At 42.0% G+C, this 18,143-nt stretch overlaps 1 protein-coding gene across 1 annotated transcript; it reads right to left on the reverse strand.

The window, feature by feature from the left end:
* Window positions 1–12,885, reverse strand: ACTR10 (actin related protein 10). The gene is made up of 13 exons (XM_058806947.1): window positions 12,776–12,885; window positions 11,268–11,340; window positions 9,927–10,009; window positions 8,931–9,039; window positions 7,104–7,211; window positions 6,859–6,926; window positions 6,506–6,585; window positions 4,996–5,031; window positions 3,646–3,725; window positions 3,474–3,547; window positions 2,203–2,284; window positions 1,398–1,599; window positions 1–881 (listed from the first exon to the last, which is right to left on the reverse strand). The coding sequence occupies exons 1-13, from the start codon at window positions 12,850–12,852 to the stop codon at window positions 700–702; spliced, it is 1,254 nt and encodes a 417-aa protein (XP_058662930.1). The 5' UTR covers window positions 12,853–12,885; the 3' UTR covers window positions 1–699.
* Between the last annotated feature and the right edge of the window lie 5,258 nt (window positions 12,886–18,143).

The following is an 18,143-nucleotide window of genomic DNA, read 5'->3' on the forward strand; positions in this document are numbered from 1 at the left end:
CATGTTTGTGCCAATGAAAGGCTTCACCACCCCAAAAAATGTTATATTTATTTCCCAAATTTGAGACAAAAATTGCTCTTCAGAGTAGGATTTACACCTCAGTCACCGTGAGTCAAGTATGACTTCAAACCTGTTTATAATTCATTTATAATCTTACACTGCTGGAATTTTTCTTGGAGGTTTTAGCTCAGCACTATGAGAGGATTACAGGCAGAATTCTCTACTAAAACTCTTAAAACAAGGGAAATAATGTTCCACTACCCTTGCTAAACAGCCCCAAACCATTTCTTCACATGTGACTCAAGGGTAGAATATTTTAATACAGAAGTTGGCACTAAAAATTCCCACAGATGTTTCCCTAGTGCTGTTCATTCTTCTCAACATGCTTGAAATAAAATATCTTAAACCAAATTCTCTCAGCAATGCCATTTACTATACAGATAAATAATAAACAACTCAGTAGGGAACAGCTCGTGAGGGGACAGAATTTCTCCAAAACAAGACAAAAGAGCAGAGGAGCTGCCAGAGTTAAGTCTGTAAACTATAACTGGACAGGGTTTTAAATAGTGTTAGTGCCTATACCCTGACAACACCCACACTGTTCATATTTAATAGTGTTACACACAAATTCATGAACAAAAACCAAAGCACATGGATGCAGCTGAAATGAGGCAGAATCCTTGTGTGGAATTTAAGTGCTTATTTTTCTGTGGAAAAAGCTCTTTTCATCAGTGGTGGGGGTGCTTTCCCAACATCAAACATCATTTCCAGGGGGGGGTTGTTGAGGCAGCACCAGTCGGGAATGCGGCCGGTCTGGCTGTAATATTCCTTGGACACAGAGCGGCTCCCAAGGATGTCCTGGAGAGCTCCAAAAATTGCTCCTGCCAAAGAAAAAGAAAATCTGCATTAATTCCATGGAGAATTTCTCTTTCTGCTTCTTCCCATCAAGAATCTTAACTGGGATATTTCAGCTCTGCCCCTAAATTTAAAGGGATGAATGGATATTGCTGCTTTCCTCCTCAGCAGCCCAGCTAGTCCCAAACTGCTTTATTTATATCCCAGGAAATTAACTGAGAACAAGGAATCATCTGCTCTCTGCTGACAGCAAACCTGGCCTGGCTGACCCACTTCTTAAAACAAAGTTGATATTTGAAGCACTTCAACCAAACCCCATTGTGTTCAGGGCAATTTTTACCCCCAAAAAGTTGCACCACAAATTCCCACCAGCTGTGAGAAGATCCAGCCCACAGCAGCTGACCAGGGAAGAAAAGCACCACAGAATTTGGTGCACATAAATTGTTCTGGTTTGTTAACCCTAAAAATACAAGGTTTTACTCACAAATCCCACTTGGAAGGGTTTTTTTTCACCCCCTCTTCCCAGTTGTTCCCATTCTTACCTCCAAGCCAGGCCACACAGTTGGATTTGGCAGGGGGAGTGTGAATCCTGAAGGTTTTGGTGGCAAGAGCTTCCTTGTACTTGGGTTTCTCCACCAGGTGTCTGATCTCAGCCATGAGCCTGTGCAGGAAGCCCGGCAGCATTGCAGTGCCCCCGATCACCACCAGGTTCTCTGCCAGCTGCTTCCTGGTGTCTATGGGGCACTAAGGCACACAGGGACACAAAAAAACCAAAATAAATCAAACTGCCTGAGCTGGAAGCCATTCAGAGGTCTCTCAGAAAGTCAGCCCATTTCTATGCCCACCATATTTAGCTGGAAAATAACCAACATAACAAGAGAAATGCAAAGGAAATGCCTGGAGGTGCAGAGGTGAAGGCTCCAGGCACAGAACTTCTTAAACAATTTGTTTTCATAAAGGATTCTAATTGAAATGTTTGTCATATCAGCCAAGTCCATGGCTCTCCAATAAATTGCATCTCAGCAAACTTATTTAAATGGCATCAATAGCTACAGGGAGCCAATTTTAATTAACATATATACACCACCACATAATGAAAATTTCCATTTATAGTGGTTTTCTAATGCATTTTTTTCCTAAATATAATAAGAAGTGAAGCATTTGTATACACCAAGAAAATATTCTGCACTAAATTTAATATACTGCCTGCAATAAAGATGTCCAAATTAATTTTCTTCTAGCAAAGGTAAACCAGCAGCCTGCAGGACTCAAAGTCTGGAGTCATTTTTAACTGCAGGTTGTCTAAGGCTGGAGGCATTCCCTAAACTGTTTCTAATATAAAAGTACCTGAACCAGTGAATCCAAGATCAAAGTGGCAACAGATGTCTCCTCATTATCCTGCTCAAAGAGGATTTCCACCACGGAGTCTCTGTGGCACAGACAGAGGGGAGTGAGTGTTAATGAGTGAGTGTTAATGAGTGAGTGTTAACTGGGCTGAACTGGGCACAGCAGAGCTGCAGATAACTCCAGCCCTCTGCTCCAACATTTGTCACTCCTGTCACACAGCAGTGCCAGCAGGGAGGGGACAATCATGGGCTCCTTGGGACAGTCATGGAATCTTTGGAAAAGAGCTTTAAGGTCATTACATTCAGCCCTCAACCCAGCATCAGCACCTTGCTCACCCCTAAGCCACGTCCCCAAGTGCCACATCCACACTTGGTGTGTTATGAACACCTCCAGGGATGGTGACTCCACCACTGCCCTGGGCAGGCCCAGTGCTTTACAACCTTTCAGTGAAGACATTCTCCCCAATACCCCATCTAAACCTCCCCAAGTCAACCTGAGACCCTTCACCCTTGTCCTGCCCCTTGTTCCCTGGCTGCATCCTCCTGGCAGGAGCTGCAGAGTGAGGCTTCCTCTGAGCCTCCTTTTGTCCAGGTTCAAATGCCCTGTTCACATCACTAAACCTGTCCCTCTTATCAGGCTTTGACACACATTTCTCTTCCTCCATCCTGCCAACCTCTCTGTTCTCACCCTCTCTAGGGGCTCTGGAGAAGCCACCCCCTCCCCTGGTGGGTTTGCACTGTGCCCAGCACACAGCTTTCACTTTAGAGGCATTAAAAGCATATGCAAGCGTCTCATTAAAATCCAATTTTATGAAAACTTATGTGTGATGGTGTTCACAGGGGTCTGAGGATGAGGGAAGAGGCAAGAATGTTGCAACTCCATGTTTCAGAAGGCTGATTTATTATTTTATTATATATATTCTATTAAGACTATACTAAAAGAATAGAAGAAAGGATTTAATCAGAAGGCTGGCTAAGAATAGAAAAGGAATGATAACAAAGGTTTGTGGCTGACTGAGACAGTCTGGACAGCTGGGCTGTGATTGGCCATTAATTAGAAACAACCACATGAGACCAATCACAGATGCACCTGTTGCATTCCACAGCAGCAGATAATCATTGTTTACATTTTGTTCCTGAGGCCTCTCAGATTCTCAGGAGGAAAAATCCTAAAAAAAGGATTTTTCAGAAAGTATCATAGCTACATTTATGTGCTTTTGGAGTTGAAATATATCCTTGTTATGACAAATACTCTGCCATGGCATTTCTCACCTGATGGGCCCAACTACATGGAGAATCTTTTCTCCATCCAAGGGATAGTCCACGTCTGGAGGTGGTGAGGGACGCTGGAACATAACCAAACTTGTATTATTATTATTATTTCAGAGCCCAAAAAGGCTGCAGCCACCTCAAAGGAGCAGGAAGAGCTTCCTCCTCCACTCACCTGAGCACTGCCATCAATGTTGAACTTGGCTGCCTGGATTTTCAGCCCCCTCTGGAGATCACTGACAAAGCAAGTGCGGACTGAGCAGAAGGGAAGGAACAGAGGGGCAGAGTGAGGCCCTGGATCCTTTCATCACCAGCAAAACCAATAATTTTCTTAATTTAGAGAAGAACACACACTCCAGGCCCTTGCTGGTCCAAGGTATTATCAAATAAATGCAAAGAGAAGCAATCTCTACACCCCAGCAGAGTTCAGGTGCTCTCTAGATCACAAGTTAAACAAAGCTGACACTAAAATCATGTTGGAAATCCTGCCTGTCCTTTCTCACACAAGATTTAAAGCCAGAGGGATGCTCTTAATGGTGCCTCAAGGTGCCAGGGGCTGTATCCTGCCTTCACTGCAGCCTTTGCACCACAGCTTCAAATGAGGCATTGCTCATTTCCTAAACAAACTCCTGCCATGCAACATTTTCCTTCCTGCAACTCTTCAACACCCTGAGAACTCCAGAGGGGTTTTCTGTTCCAGACAACACTGACAGAGCCCAGCCTCATTTGTATCCCACTGTTATTGTACACTTCATTATTGCATTTGGCACAGGTGAGCATCTTCCCCATGACATGCTGTCACAAAGGAACAACCCTTCAACACAGACAGCAACAATTTCATCCCCAGCCTGGGGACTCTGCTTCCAAAAGACTGCACAGAAAACACAACTTATCAGAAAAAGTGTGCAAGTCCAGGAATCAGAAAAGCAACTTCCATTTCCAAAGCACCAGCTGCATTTATTTTGCATTTGACTGAAGGATTTCTTCCTAATTTGACCCAAGGGATACACACTAGTTACAGTTTTCTTGAAAACACATCTTTTTCTCTCTGTTGCACACGTAACAATCACATAGGAATTCACCCAAGTTCTCCCAAAGAAAGAATCTACTTTTTCTGGTGTAGTAAATGTAGTTCTTGTCTCCTCTTGCCTGCCTGAACACCCCAAAACATCTTTATAAATACTTTTTTTTGAAAAATTTACTTTAAAGCAAACTGAGCCTTTCTAGTTAATCTATAAACAACACTACACAACAGTGCAATCCTCTTTCTGTGCCCACCTATCAAATATATCTAAAAGTTGCAACTCAACAACACAGAGGTTAAAGTGAAAGAGGAATTCAAAACCTGGTTTTGGTTTTGCTTTCAAAGAGGAAGAACAACACAAGTTCATCTAAGGTAATAAATACAGCAGAGAAGAGAAATAAATTCCTAAATGTAAAATATTTTTAATTCCTAAATGTAAAATATTGCACACTTGTTATTATCACACTCCACTATAGAGATATACAAAGCAAACAAATTTACCTTTTATATCCTCTACTATGTCTTCTGGGACTGAACCTGAAATAAGAAAAAAAAAACTTAGTTTCATTCTTAAATTCTCTTCCTGCTTAAAAAAAACTTTTGTTCTAAGATTGAATTACATTTAATAGATTAAACTTTCACTCTGACAGCAGCTTTCAAAGATTTCCAAAGTAGAAAAGATATTAAGAACAGAAATAAGTTTGCCTTTGCTCAAAACTGACTGAAAAATTGCTGCAGAACTTTTATCTCAGCTTTTATTCAAAACTGCTGGGAGAAGAGGCTTGTCATAAAAATAATACACTTGTGAAATTACAGAATTATAAGGTTGGAAGAGACCTTCAGGATCATGGAGTCCAACCCAGCCCCAACAGCTCAGCCCCGGCACCCAGTGCCACATCCAGGCTTTGTTAAACACACCCAGGGATGGGGACTGCACCACCTCCCTGGGCAGCCATTCCACAACTTTCTCACCCTTTCTGTAAAACACTTTTCCCTGCTATCCAGCCTGTATTTCCCTTGGTGCAGCTGGAGGCTGTGTGCTCTGGCTGTGTCAGTGCTGCTGCAGACAGAGCCCAGCCCCAGCTGAGTGCAGCCACCTTCACCTTTCAGGGAGTTGTAGATAAAATCAAATAACCCAAAGTCAGCTGAAGGTTGGATAAGCTCAAGACACGGAACTTTTTAAGGAAGCTGATGCAGATTTGGGTCTGAACTGGGAACTGCAGCACTCACTGAGGAGTGTCAGAGCTGCCTTTCACCTGCTGAGGATGGGATTTGTTGCATTCCTGATCCAGGAGCTTTTTGTGCTCCTGCCTTTGTAAAGCAGAGCTGGCAGAGGGTGCCTGGGTGTCCGGGAGGGAGGTGCTGCTGCACCTTGGCTGCCCTGGGAGGCTGCTCCTGCTCAGCTCCAGCACCCAGGCTCATTCCCTGGGCTTCCTCATGGGCTGACACCAAAGAAATGCAGGCAAGGTGCTGGAATTGTGAATTATTCTAACCCTCCTTGGGAGGCTGCTCCTCCAGAACTTTCTCACCCTGTCTGCAAAACACTTTTCCCTGCTATCCAACCTGTATTTCCCCTGGTGCAGCTGGAGGCTGTGTGCTCTGGGTGTGTCAGTGCTGCTGCAGACAGAGCCCAGCCCCAGCTGAGCACAGGCACCTTTCAGGGGCTGTGCAGAGTGATGGGGGCAGCCCTGAGTCTCCTTTTCTCCAGGCTGAGCACCCCCAGCTCCCTCAGGGCTTCCTCACAGGGTTTGTGTTCCCAGCCCCTCTCCAGCCTTGTTGTCCCCTCTGGACATGTTCCATTGTCCCAATGTCCTTCCCAAAGTGAGGGCCCAGAGCTGGGCACAGCACTCCAGGTGTGGCCTCAAGTGCTGAGTACAGGGGAACAACAACCTCCTGCTCCAGGCCAGGATGCCAAGACAGAACTCATGCAGGCAGGCCACAGCAGACACAGAGAATCCTAAACCCATTTTATTTTCTGTTCCCAGCACAGATTGCCCACCCCAGTCCTTACCCATCACAGAGGGAAGGCTTTGTCCCTTGGCCAGTCCTGTATCCACTGTGCACTGCTCCAGCAGCTGATACTCCAGCTCCCTGAAACAGAGCACAGGAGGGTGGGAGAGACATCCATGAACCCAGGGACAGGATTTATTCCTTGCAGTTACATCCTTGTAAATATAATCCTAAGGACACCCCATTCCCACAGATTTTACCACATCAGCTACAGCTGCACAGTTTTAATTTAAAAAATTTACAGCACGATGTTATAGCAAGTTATGATTTAGAAAAGGAATTTTTGCTCATGGTCAAAGAGGAACTTTGACATGTAAATAATTTGTAATCTGGAATGGGTAACTATGAACTTACTTGTGGATGGCCTTTCCTCCCAGGGGAAGGGAACCCCAGCAACTTAGGATTGGAATTCCCTCATAGATCTACAGAAAGTTCAGGAAAATCTCTTTTACATTAGCTTTCAATCTGCTGGAATAAAATGCCTTTTCCCTTCTACAATCCCTTGCATCTGCCACCTTCTAACTGCTTTTGTCCAAAGTGAATTTCTAATCAATAAAAATCTCATGTTTCATGGCAGCCCCACTGAAAAGAAAGGATACAGGCAGCACCAAGCTTTCTGCATATCCACAGTCCAGCACCATGGCAGAGTTGATCCCCAGTGTCAGGAGAGACATCAGGTGGCTTGGAGCAAACAAAACAGAAGGTACCTGCACAGAAACCAAAAGCAAAGTTGACAGAAGAGGGGAAAAAGGAAACAAAAAAGAAACAAAGCACTGATGCCTTTCCTGAATGGCATTTTAAAAGCAAAACCAAAACAACTTGAATTATTCCAGTAGTAATCTAATGAACAAATACAACAGGATTCCAGATTCTGTGTCCATCTTCTTTGTGGTGCACACCAGGTACTTCAGTAATGATGGATTGCAAGAAAAGCAAGTGTTGGCTATAAAACTCATGTCCACTTTCTTATTGTTATTGAAAAAATGAAAGAAGCTGAAATATAGCCACTTCAAAAGCTGTAAAAACTTGAAGATGTGAATAAAAGAGCTAAAAAAACCATAAAAGTGTGCTTTATTATAAACACTGCTGCATCCAAACAGAAGAGGCTGTTTGAAACATTCTCATAAAAACAATGTGGAAACTCAAGTTGAAATTACATGAGAATTACTTCCTTCTCCCAGAATTCCATCAATCAAGTTTTCTAGAAGCAACAGTTCCATTAAAAGAACACTTTGAAGTGTGAATTAAATGAGAAATTTCAATAAATCCTGCACTTACAGGAACCATACTGACCCTTAACCCAGAGCCAGAAGGCAAAATATTGACCCTGTATTAATAAACCACTCTTTGCACCAAGCAGAAAATAGAAACCAGAGAGAATTCAATTTGTATCAGTGTTAACTGGCTTCTCAACATTACAAAGTCTCTCCATCAAAATATGACTGAATACCTGAGCCGTTTTCAATAAACCATGTTGCATGGGATGTGCTTTAGCTGAGACATTTTATTGCTGCAAAAGGGATTAGGAAAAAAACCACAAAAAACCAACTGAAATCTTTCAGCAAGGTGAAGTGATCAGAAAATTTTACCAATATTCTGTAAATATTGGTAAAATTCTGTAAGAAAGAATTATACAGGAGTTTGAGCTCAGTTGGTAACTGTGCTGTGGAAGGACAGTGAAGTCAAACTGCTTTCATTAATTTTATAGAAAAACCTTGAACTTTTTCCTGTCTGAACTGAAGAAGCATGGAGTCACCTTTTAAAGCATTTTATGTTACAACTACACAAGAATTAGGTTCAGACTTTTCACAGCATCCTTGACTGGTTGGGTGGGATGGAACCTTAAGGACCATCCAGTTCCACCTTTCACTGTCCCAGGCTGCTCCAAGCCCCATCCAGCCTGGCCTTGGACACCTCCAGGGCAGCCACAGGTTTTATTACCCACAACTTTTCTTCACAAAGGCTGATTAGGCAGAGCACTATTTGATTTCAGGTAAGTTCCTCTCCAAATGGGCTCAGCCATGTGCTGGGCAGATATTGACTGTGGCAGAAATCAGGAGATTTGCTGACAGGGCACTAAGAAGTGTTTAAATAGAAATCCTGGCTGCAGGCAGGGCTCAGTGGGGATTATTGGATCTGTCTGGGACAGTGCACTGTGAGCTGTGTTATCCACAAGGCAGGGAAACCTTGCAGAGCCTTGTTAATTGCTGCTGCTGCTTTGTGGCCTCATGAAGAGTCAGAAAGGAACAAAATGGTCTTCAATTCAACTTCCATGCCCTACTTCCTCACACCATCATCTGAATTTTCTTTTTTATGCCTCTCACTCTTTTGCCACTATTTCCATTTTTATTTCCCACATCTGGTACTGACAGCAAAATTCTTCCTGGCAAGTGGAGCAAATGTGCAAATTTCTGTGCAAGACTCACCTCAAAATGCTTGAAAAGGACCCTGGTGAGGGTGTCCCTGAAGTGTGAGGGGCACAGCACTGACTCTATGATCACAACACGCCTGTCCCTGGGATTCACCAGCAGGTGCCTAAAAACAGACAAAGATGTGCAAAATAAAATTGGGAAGTTTAAGTAGATATTATGAGATCTGTTCTACAGTCATATTCCATTTTCCTCAAAAATCCTAAAGATTTGCACTTAGATACATTTGCTACAGCAGACCCAAAGATTTTCACAAACCTAAAAACCTCAGTGCTTTCCTAAAAGGAAGTCAGGGAATTCATTATACATTTCTAAATCAATATAAAATAACACAAGAATAAGACATCAATGGCTTGTCCAGTGTCATAAAGCACATAAGAATGATGATACTCTGATGCTCTGATTTCAGTGGAAGAGGATGAAATTGTCCAGATTCCAATTGCAAAGTGTTGGTCCAGGACAGGAGAAGAAAACAACCCAGCCCACAGCAGATCTGAGGCACAGAAATTAAATCCTGGTTTCCCTGTGATGGTTTTCACTGTGGAAAAATATGGATTGGAAGCAAAGAGAAAAGACCAAGCTCAATTTCATTATTCACTAAGGGTACTAAAAACAGAATAAAGGGATGTACTGCTGAGGTAAAAACATTCCACAGGTAAAGATTCCTCCTTCCAAACCACTGTGGGGAGAGTTCTGCACTGACAGGAGCTTCAGCCCTCCCAAAATCAATGCAAGTCCTGAGGGAATGCCTTCCCCTCCTCAGGCCCTTTATAACCCCTCAGCTCAAAGGTCATTTATCAAACACCTCCTGCTTCAGCAGAGCAACTGCTGCTGCAGGACAGGAACTCTCTGCGAGATAACCTGGATCTCAGCACCACCACAGCCTGGCAGCCCCTTGCACAGCCTTATCTCAGTGTTCTTATCAAAGCAGGCAGTGCCCATCCCCTGCTCACAGCCTGGAAGTGCTCAGGGAAGGCCTGGAAGGTCTCTTACCTGAAATACAGCATGTGGATAAACTCCTTCAGGTAGGAATAGAGCTCCTCTGTGTTGATGTTGTACTGAACCACCTTGACAGGCTGGGAAGGGAAAATACGCACAGTCAGCTCCAATGCTGGGCAGTAATTATTTATATTTCTATATAAATAATTATATAGAAATAAATAATTATTCTATATAATAATATACATTATTATAAGATATTATTATAAAATTAGGTTTATGTATGTATATAAAATAATTTTAAATATAAATATATTATATATAACATATATTGTATATAATATATAAATACATTTATAAATTTATAAATATATATTTATATACTTATAGAAATATATAAATTGTATATAAAATAAATATATATATATTTATAAAATAAATATTTATAATATATAAATATAGAATATGTATATAATATATAAATATACAATATATATTGTATACAATACATATATTTTTATATAATATAAATATATAATAATTTATATAAATATATATGTTTATATAAATATAAATATATTTATATATTATAGACAATATAAATATAATATAAATATATGATATGATATGATATGATATTATATATATTGTATATAATATAAATATCGTGCATATAATATATAATATTTAATAATACAATATTAAATATTTAATATATATATTATATATTTATATATTATATATAATATATAAATATATTATATATATGAAATATTTAATATTGTAATAAATATAAATATATACTATATAAATATAGTGTATATAATATATAAATATTTATATATTTTATATATTTATAATATATAAATATTTAAATAAATATATTATGTATATAAAAATATATATTATATATATGTATGTCTATATATATTCATATATTCACAGGATATATAAAGAAATATATAAAATACATAATATATATTTTATCTGAAATTATATATAAATATTCACTCCTGCCTGATTTGCTCTTTGTCCTTAAAACACCACATAAACCCACCCTATAACTGAATTCCAGTTAATTAATGCTATTTTTTCATACAGGCAGCTTAGAATTAGTTTTCCAACCTCTACTAAATGAAAAGAATTATTATTATTATTATTATTATTATTTCTCAATAAATGCCCCAAAACACAAGCTCCATGGTCAGTGAGCACTGGCATCACACTTACCTGCACCTACCCACAGTTTTTAAATGCAGCAGTTAAAATAATGAAAAATGTAATAATAAAGTTTCAGAATATTTTATTCAGGCAGTGAAAAATGGCTTGTGATGGACAGAAAAAGCACCTGCAAATTCTTTCTATGCCATAACAAACAGCATAAAACCAGCTCACCTTTGAGGCATCAGGTTTCTTGATTTCACTGGGGATGATGCACCTGGGTCCTGTTTCTCCTGCAAACCCACACCTGAAAGAAAATGTTGATTTTATTAAATTATTTAAAGTCATCACTTGACCCCCTGGGCCTGGGGACCATCACAGAGTAATGAATTAGGGAATTCTCCTACTGCAGAGAGGGGTTTTGCACACAGTTTTCCTATCCAACCACTTGAAGATAAATTTAAAAATTTAAATTTAAAAGTTTTGTATCTTTTTTATTGACTCTCTCAACAAAAGGATTAAAAACAGCAGCAACCCCAAATCAAACTTTCCAGAAACCCACCTGGTCTTCCTCAAACACACAAGAACTCTGTACTGAAGAAAGGAAGTTAAAAGCAAAATAAATTCAAAGTTTGTTCTAGCCACAGTGCCTGATATTTGTTTCACCCCTGTCCCTCCCAGTAACTACAAATCTCTGAGGAAAAATACAGTTTTCTGCAAAGATGCTGGACTTGGAGCACTTTTAATGTAAAAAGTCAATTAATGCTTGACTGGGATTTGGCAAGTGTAAACATGTTGGACCATTTCAGAAAAATAAAATCTTGAAGCAGAATTTTGAATTTCTTGAATTCAGAATTTAATTTTCTTCTTCTGTCTCAAACAGAAGCTTGTGCAGTCCCAGTGTTTTCCTTGAACTTTCAGCTAATTTCAGCCTTATTTGCAACAGAACAAACATTTCTCATACAATTCAGCTCCTGTTACTTCTATCAGAATGAAGGCTGGAAACAGATCCTAGAAACACACTATTCAGGGAAAAGGCATTTCCAAAAGAGGGTTTTATTGGATAAACAATGGCCAAGGAATAAAAGCTCACAAGCACTACAAACTTGGGAAAAGCTGTCAATGTGAATCCACCCATGGGAATCACCTGTCCCCATCCATGTAGGCTCTGTTAAATCCTCCCATTCCCATGTAACAAAGCTTTTGGCCCACGAGGTGAAATACTAAAAAAATAGCGAGAATTCCTGCTTCAGCACTAGAGCTAAATCTTGTTTTAATCTAAACCACAACATTAAAAACGTAGGCTGTTCATTACCAGCTCCACACCACACAGATCAAGACAGAAAGGGGAAAACCTCACATAATTATTCTTGGGATGGGAAGGGGACTTAGAAACCATGGTCAGGGACACCTTCCACCATCCCAGGGTGTTCCGAGCCCTGTCCATCCCTGGTCCTGGACATTTCCAGGGATCCAGGGGCAGCCACAGCTTCTCTGGGCATCCTGTGCCAGGGCCTCACGCCCTCACAGGGAATTATTTTTTCCAATATCCCATCTAAGCCTGTCCTCTGTCAGCGTGAAGCCATTCCCCATGTCCTGTCACTCCAGCTCCTTGTCCAAATCCCCCTCCAGGACTCTCAGAGTCCCTTTAAAGCACTCGAAGGAGCTCTGAGGTCTCCCTGAATGTTTCCCTTCCGCAGACCGGACACCCCCAAATCGCGGCCTCAGCGCGGGGCACTCACTTGGTGAAGGCCTGTCCCAGGTCGATCACCACGGCGGTTTTCTCCCCGCCGCTGCCGAGCCCCTCGTACAGCGGCATCGCGGCCCGGCCTCCCTTTCTCCCTCCCTTCCTCCGTTCCCTTCCCCGCTTCCCTCCCGTTCCCCTCCCTCAGCCGCCGCTACCGGGCCCTTCCTGCTCCCGGCGCGCCGGGCTGCCCGCAGCGCCTGTCCGCCCCTCCACGGCCCCGCTGCCTCTCTTGGGCCAGCACCGCCGCTCCCGCCTCATCCTGCAGGGCTCCAGCACAGCCGGGAGCGCCGTGGTGCCGGCGGCGGGCGCGGTGCGGGGCGGGCTCCCCTCAGCTCCGCTCCGGCAGCACTACGGGCAGCTTGGGCAGCCGCCATGAGGGGCCGGAGGGGCGGGCCCTACCTGAGGGCGGCGGGGGAAGCGCGGCCGGGGCTGCTCCGGCTGGAGCAAAATCGTGAAAATAACAGAATCATTTAGGCTGGAAAGGCAGCCCAAGGTTATCGAGTCCGTGAAAAACGCCAGTCACTTGTTTTTAAATTTGTTTAAAGTTTAGTAATAATAAAATGGTTATTAAAAATAGTAATACAATTAAAGTAATAATAATTTGGACAAATTGAATTAGGACAATATGAGATAATAAATACAAAGAGTTACGGACGTCCGGGTACCTTTTCTGGGCAGCACGATCCCGAAAAAGGACACCTGTTAACAAAGCATTAACCCTTAAAAACAATAACCTGTTGCATATTCATACACCTCATGCATGACGCATAAATTCCATTCAAACACAGGATTCTGTCTGGTCATCGTCAACTTCTTCCTTCGACTCCTATCAGCGCCTTCGAGGCGAGAAGTTCCTTTCTTCTGATAAGAGAGCAATAAATTCTTTTTCTCTGAAAGATTTAGGTGTCCTGTGGCTGCTATCTCGCTGTGAGTCCTTTCTTTGAAAAAAAAGTATCCTACATAGCATAGTTTCTATTTTAACATTTTTTTATAACCTAAAACTATATTTAACACAGTACTTAAGAGAATTAATACAGCATTACTTTCTAACACAACACATATAATATTCATTTTAATATTTGCGAAAAGCCAATCATAAAATACATGCATTTTTCACAATCCAGCCATTGCACCATTAAACCATGTCCCCAAGTGCTACATCCACATGGCTTTTAAATTCAGCCAGGGATGGGAACTCCATCAGTTCCCTGGGCAGCCGGTGCTGGGACTGCGCAGCCCTTTCTGTGAGAAAATTTTCCCCAATTTTTCAACCTAAACTGCCCATGGGACAGCTTGAGGCCATTTCCCCTTGTCCTGTCCCTGTTCCCTGGGGACAGGACAAGGGGACTGCACAACCCTTTCTGTGAAGAAATTTTTCCCAATTTTTCAAGCTGTGAAAAATGCATATTTTATGATAGGCTTTTTGCAAATATTAAAATGAATATTATATGTGTTGTGTTAGAAAGTGAAAAGTGCTGTATTAATTCTCTTAAGTACTGTGTTAAATATAGTTTTAGGTTATAACATAATGTTAAAATAGAAACTATGCTATGTAGGATACTTTTTTTAAAGACAGGACTTGCACCCAGATAGCAGCCACAGGACACCTGAATCTTTCAGAGAAAAAGAATTTATTGCTCCATTATCAGAAGAAATTAACTTCCCGCCTCAAAGGCGCTATTAGGATTCAGAGGAAGAAGCTGACACTGACCAGACAGAATCCTGGGTTTGAGTGGAATTTATGCATCATGTATGAGGTGCATGAATATGCAACAGGCTGTTGTTTTTAAGGGTTAATCCTCTGTTAATGGGTGTCCTTTTTTGGGCTTATTTTGCCCAGAAAAGGTACCTGGACTATCCATAATTCTTTATTTTTATTGTCTTATATTGTCCTAACCCTAACTGTCCAAATTTTTACTAGTCCAATTATATTACTATTTTTATAACCATTTTATTACTATTAAATTTTTAAAAATTTAAAAAACAAGTGATTGGCGTTTTTCACACTTTCAGCTCAGGACCTTCTAGGAATCCATGCTTTCAAGACTGGGTGGCCTGAGACAGGGGATCAGAGAGGCAGGAGATCAGCTGGGCTCAGTAGAAAGAACCTAATCAATAAAAAGTGTTCTGATGAATATTGTTTCTGGTATGTGTCTCCCTGTGACTGGATCCCCTGGCTGGGAAAAAGGAATTTCTAACAGATTTTGCTCAGTGTAATGCAAATTTGGGATAATTTGTGGAAGAGATTCCAAAGGTAGCACTTGCCCCACTCCCAACAACCATCTTCTCTCCCCTGCCAATCCTGCCCTTCCCCACAATGAGCACACCTGTAAAAGCTGCTGCTCTTCAGGCCGTTGTCATGTCCAGGAGTGTGACTGTGGCCCTGCTCACACCCCCAAAAGACGAATCCTGGGTATTTATTTCAGCCAAGTGCACAAGACCCATTTCTTCTTCAGGGAAGAAAAACAAGCATTGAAAAAGCAATTAACTGGGGAGTTGGGTCTAGAGATTTGCTCATTGCCAGCCAGGCCAGGCTGAGAGCCTGAGGGTTTGTGCAGAGGAGGAAAAGGGTGCTAATGAAGGCAGAGGATTTCAGGGAAGGCTGAGGTGACACTGCTGTGCTCTGTTGTCACTGAACACAACCCCCCTGACCCGTGAGCTGCTCAGCAGCTTGTGGAGCTGTGCTTTTTGCTGTGTCCCACATCCACACTTCCTATTTGCAGCCCCTGAAGGTGGAGGTGTGTGGGAGCTGGGTGATGAGTGGGAGTGATGTGAGACACCAAAAGCTGTCACTGCCACCATCTGCTGTGTTGCCTGGGCCAGCCCCCTCACTAGCCCATGGGCTAGCAGCTCTGCACAAATGCTTTCTCTGCTGCTCCTGTCACAGCTTTGTCATGTTCCTCCCTTCTGGTCACCCTAAAGTCACCAAGGCAAGGTCAAGAGGCAGCATTGAGAAGAGAAGGTCCTGGTGTGTGTGGAGCAGAAGTGCAGACTGGGGGAGCTGAAGCAGATCCTGGAAGGGATCTTGGAGGACACATGAGGAATCCAGGCACTGCAGAGGGAATGCAGGAAGGGTGTGAAGAAGGGGAACTTTGCAGTGACAAACTCAGGGAGACTTCTCTCAAAGCAGAGATCATAATAAACCACAATCCCTCAGAAATCCCTGCTATCTCTCCTTCAGGCACCATCCCACAGCTCCACAGGAGCCCAGGCACTCTTAAACAACCCATCAGCAGCTTCCCATCCTCTCCTAGGAGAGGAAACTGAGGAGCAAGGACAAGGCTGTAGCGCTGATGTGAGACACAGAAACAGTGATGGGACCAGCACACACCCAGTGGATTCTGGAGGAGGAGGGATCATTGCCAAGGCAGCAGTGGAGGATGCTGATACGTGAAAAAATAAACAAACAAACCTCTGCAGTGATTTAACATTGTGACACCGACTTCAACTTGCCTTATGATTTCGTGTGGTGTTATGTTTTAATGGCTTTTTAAATTTTTTTTTTATGGTTAGTATTTTATGGCCTTGCAGAACATGGAAATGTACCTGAACTTTAAAGGATATGCAAACAACAAGGCATGAAAATATGTTCAAATGTCATTTCCACAACAGAACCTTAATTCTGCCCTGTTTGAGCAATTCCCCAGTGCACCAAGAACATGCACGCAGTGGTAATTACACCTGGCTGAATTATATTCAAGAAACTTTTCTGTATTTGGTTTTTCTGTCAGGGAAACAATCCCAGAATTTCCCAAGTGCTCCTGGAGAGATTCTGTTCAGACATAAGGTAAATTTTTCACAATGAGAACAATCAGCCATTGGAATAATCTCCACAGGGAAGTGGTGGATCCCTCAACACTAGACACTTTAGGATTCAGATGCAGAGCGCTGGACTATCTTATTTCAACTGTGATTTTGCCAAGAAAAGTTGTGTCAGATAATCCTTGAGATCCTTTCCAACCTGGTATTCCATGATTCTGGGATAAGTTACTACCTGGAATGCTGTCTGCCCTCTCTGTTCAAGGACAGCACAGGGAAGCTCTGCAGTCACTGCCTGGTGAGAATGTGCTCTCACTGGAGTGTGAATATTCCTCCTCTCAAATTCTGTAAAATCCTCCTGAGAACCTGTGTTATAGGGGTCCTATAAAGACATAATATACTACTATACTTCATGTTGTTGCTCTTGAAATACTTTAGGTGTAAAAATTGGGGTAATTTAGTTAATATATGACTAAAGTCTAAGCGTGATGTTTGCATGATCTGTTTTCATCCCCAGATCTCACCCATTTAAATCTTTCTGTGCTATAATTACGTATTTATGTCACTATGCTTATGTTTTAAATAGAATGTTTTATATAAAATGACTGCTTAGATATGTTGTGCAAAAATCAGGGGCCCTAGTTGAATCCACAGCCCATGGCTTCCTCCTGAACATATTATCCCTGGGTTAGGAATGATCAGAGTTTCCTGCTAATCACATCACCGTCTTTATAGTCCATTGGAAATCTCCTCTTAAATTACGTTAATCAATCACAGTTAACACGAGTTCTGAAATGCAAGCTGCAGCTTAAAAGTGGCTTAATTTAATGGATGGGCTTTTCAGAGTTATTGATAATAGGAGCCTGAGAGTTAGAGATGTGCCAGGGTTTCATAACAAAATCCATCCACGCCGGGCTGGTTTAATCAAGAAAGCTGCTTGCATAATGTGAAGAGCACTCGCTCTCCCCCGAATATGTGACTGTTGAGGAAACAGATGGTGATGCTAACCCAAAAGAATCGGGTTATAAATACATTCAGGATAACAATATAAATGGAGATAATTATTCACAGTCTAAGGAGACAGTGGGACAAATTAAGCCAGCTCGTAAGCAGAATGTCCAGCAAAGTGAAAAGCAGGATTTCCATAATATAATAAGAAATTATTCCCTGAGTGCAGCCAGTTCATGAAACTCTTGGGAGCGGTGCTACCTCTGACAGGCAAGGAAGAGGTTGCATAAGGACATGAAAATACAAGAAATTAACAGTAGCCCATTGAAATCAGTGAAAATTCTTATATCATAAAATCATAGACTGGTCTGGGTTGGAAGGGAGCTTAAAATTCATTTAGTTCCACTCCCTGCCATGGGCCGGGATGCCTTCCACGATCCCAGGTTGCTCCAAGCTCCATCCAGCCTGGCCTGGAACACTTCCAGAGAAGCAGGGCAGCCACAGCTTCTCTGGGCACCCTGTGCCAGGGCCTCACCTCCCTCACAGCCTGGAATTTCTTCCTAATAACCCACCTAAACCTACTCCCTTTCAGTCTGCAGCCATTCCCCCTTGTCCCATCACTCCATGCCCTTGTAAAAAGTCCCTCTCCAACTTTC

This window comes from Ammospiza caudacuta, chromosome 6, assembly GCF_027887145.1.
Source record: "Ammospiza caudacuta isolate bAmmCau1 chromosome 6, bAmmCau1.pri, whole genome shotgun sequence".
Lineage (NCBI taxonomy): Eukaryota > Metazoa > Chordata > Aves > Passeriformes > Passerellidae > Ammospiza > Ammospiza caudacuta.

Excerpts from the sequence above, each read along its gene's own strand:
- ACTR10 (XM_058806947.1), bottom strand. The coding sequence starts at position 12,852 with ATGCCGCTGTACGAGGGGCTCGGCAGCGGCGGGGAGAAAACCGCCGTG. Across the intron at positions 10,010-11,267 it reads AGAAACCTGATGCCTCAAAG|CCTGTCAAGGTGGTTCAGTA; the intron begins GTGAGCTGGTTT and ends TTCCCTTCCCAG. Across the intron at positions 6,586-6,858 it reads GGAGGAAAGGCCATCCACAA|GGAGCTGGAGTATCAGCTGC; the intron begins GTAAGTTCATAG and ends GCTCTGTTTCAG.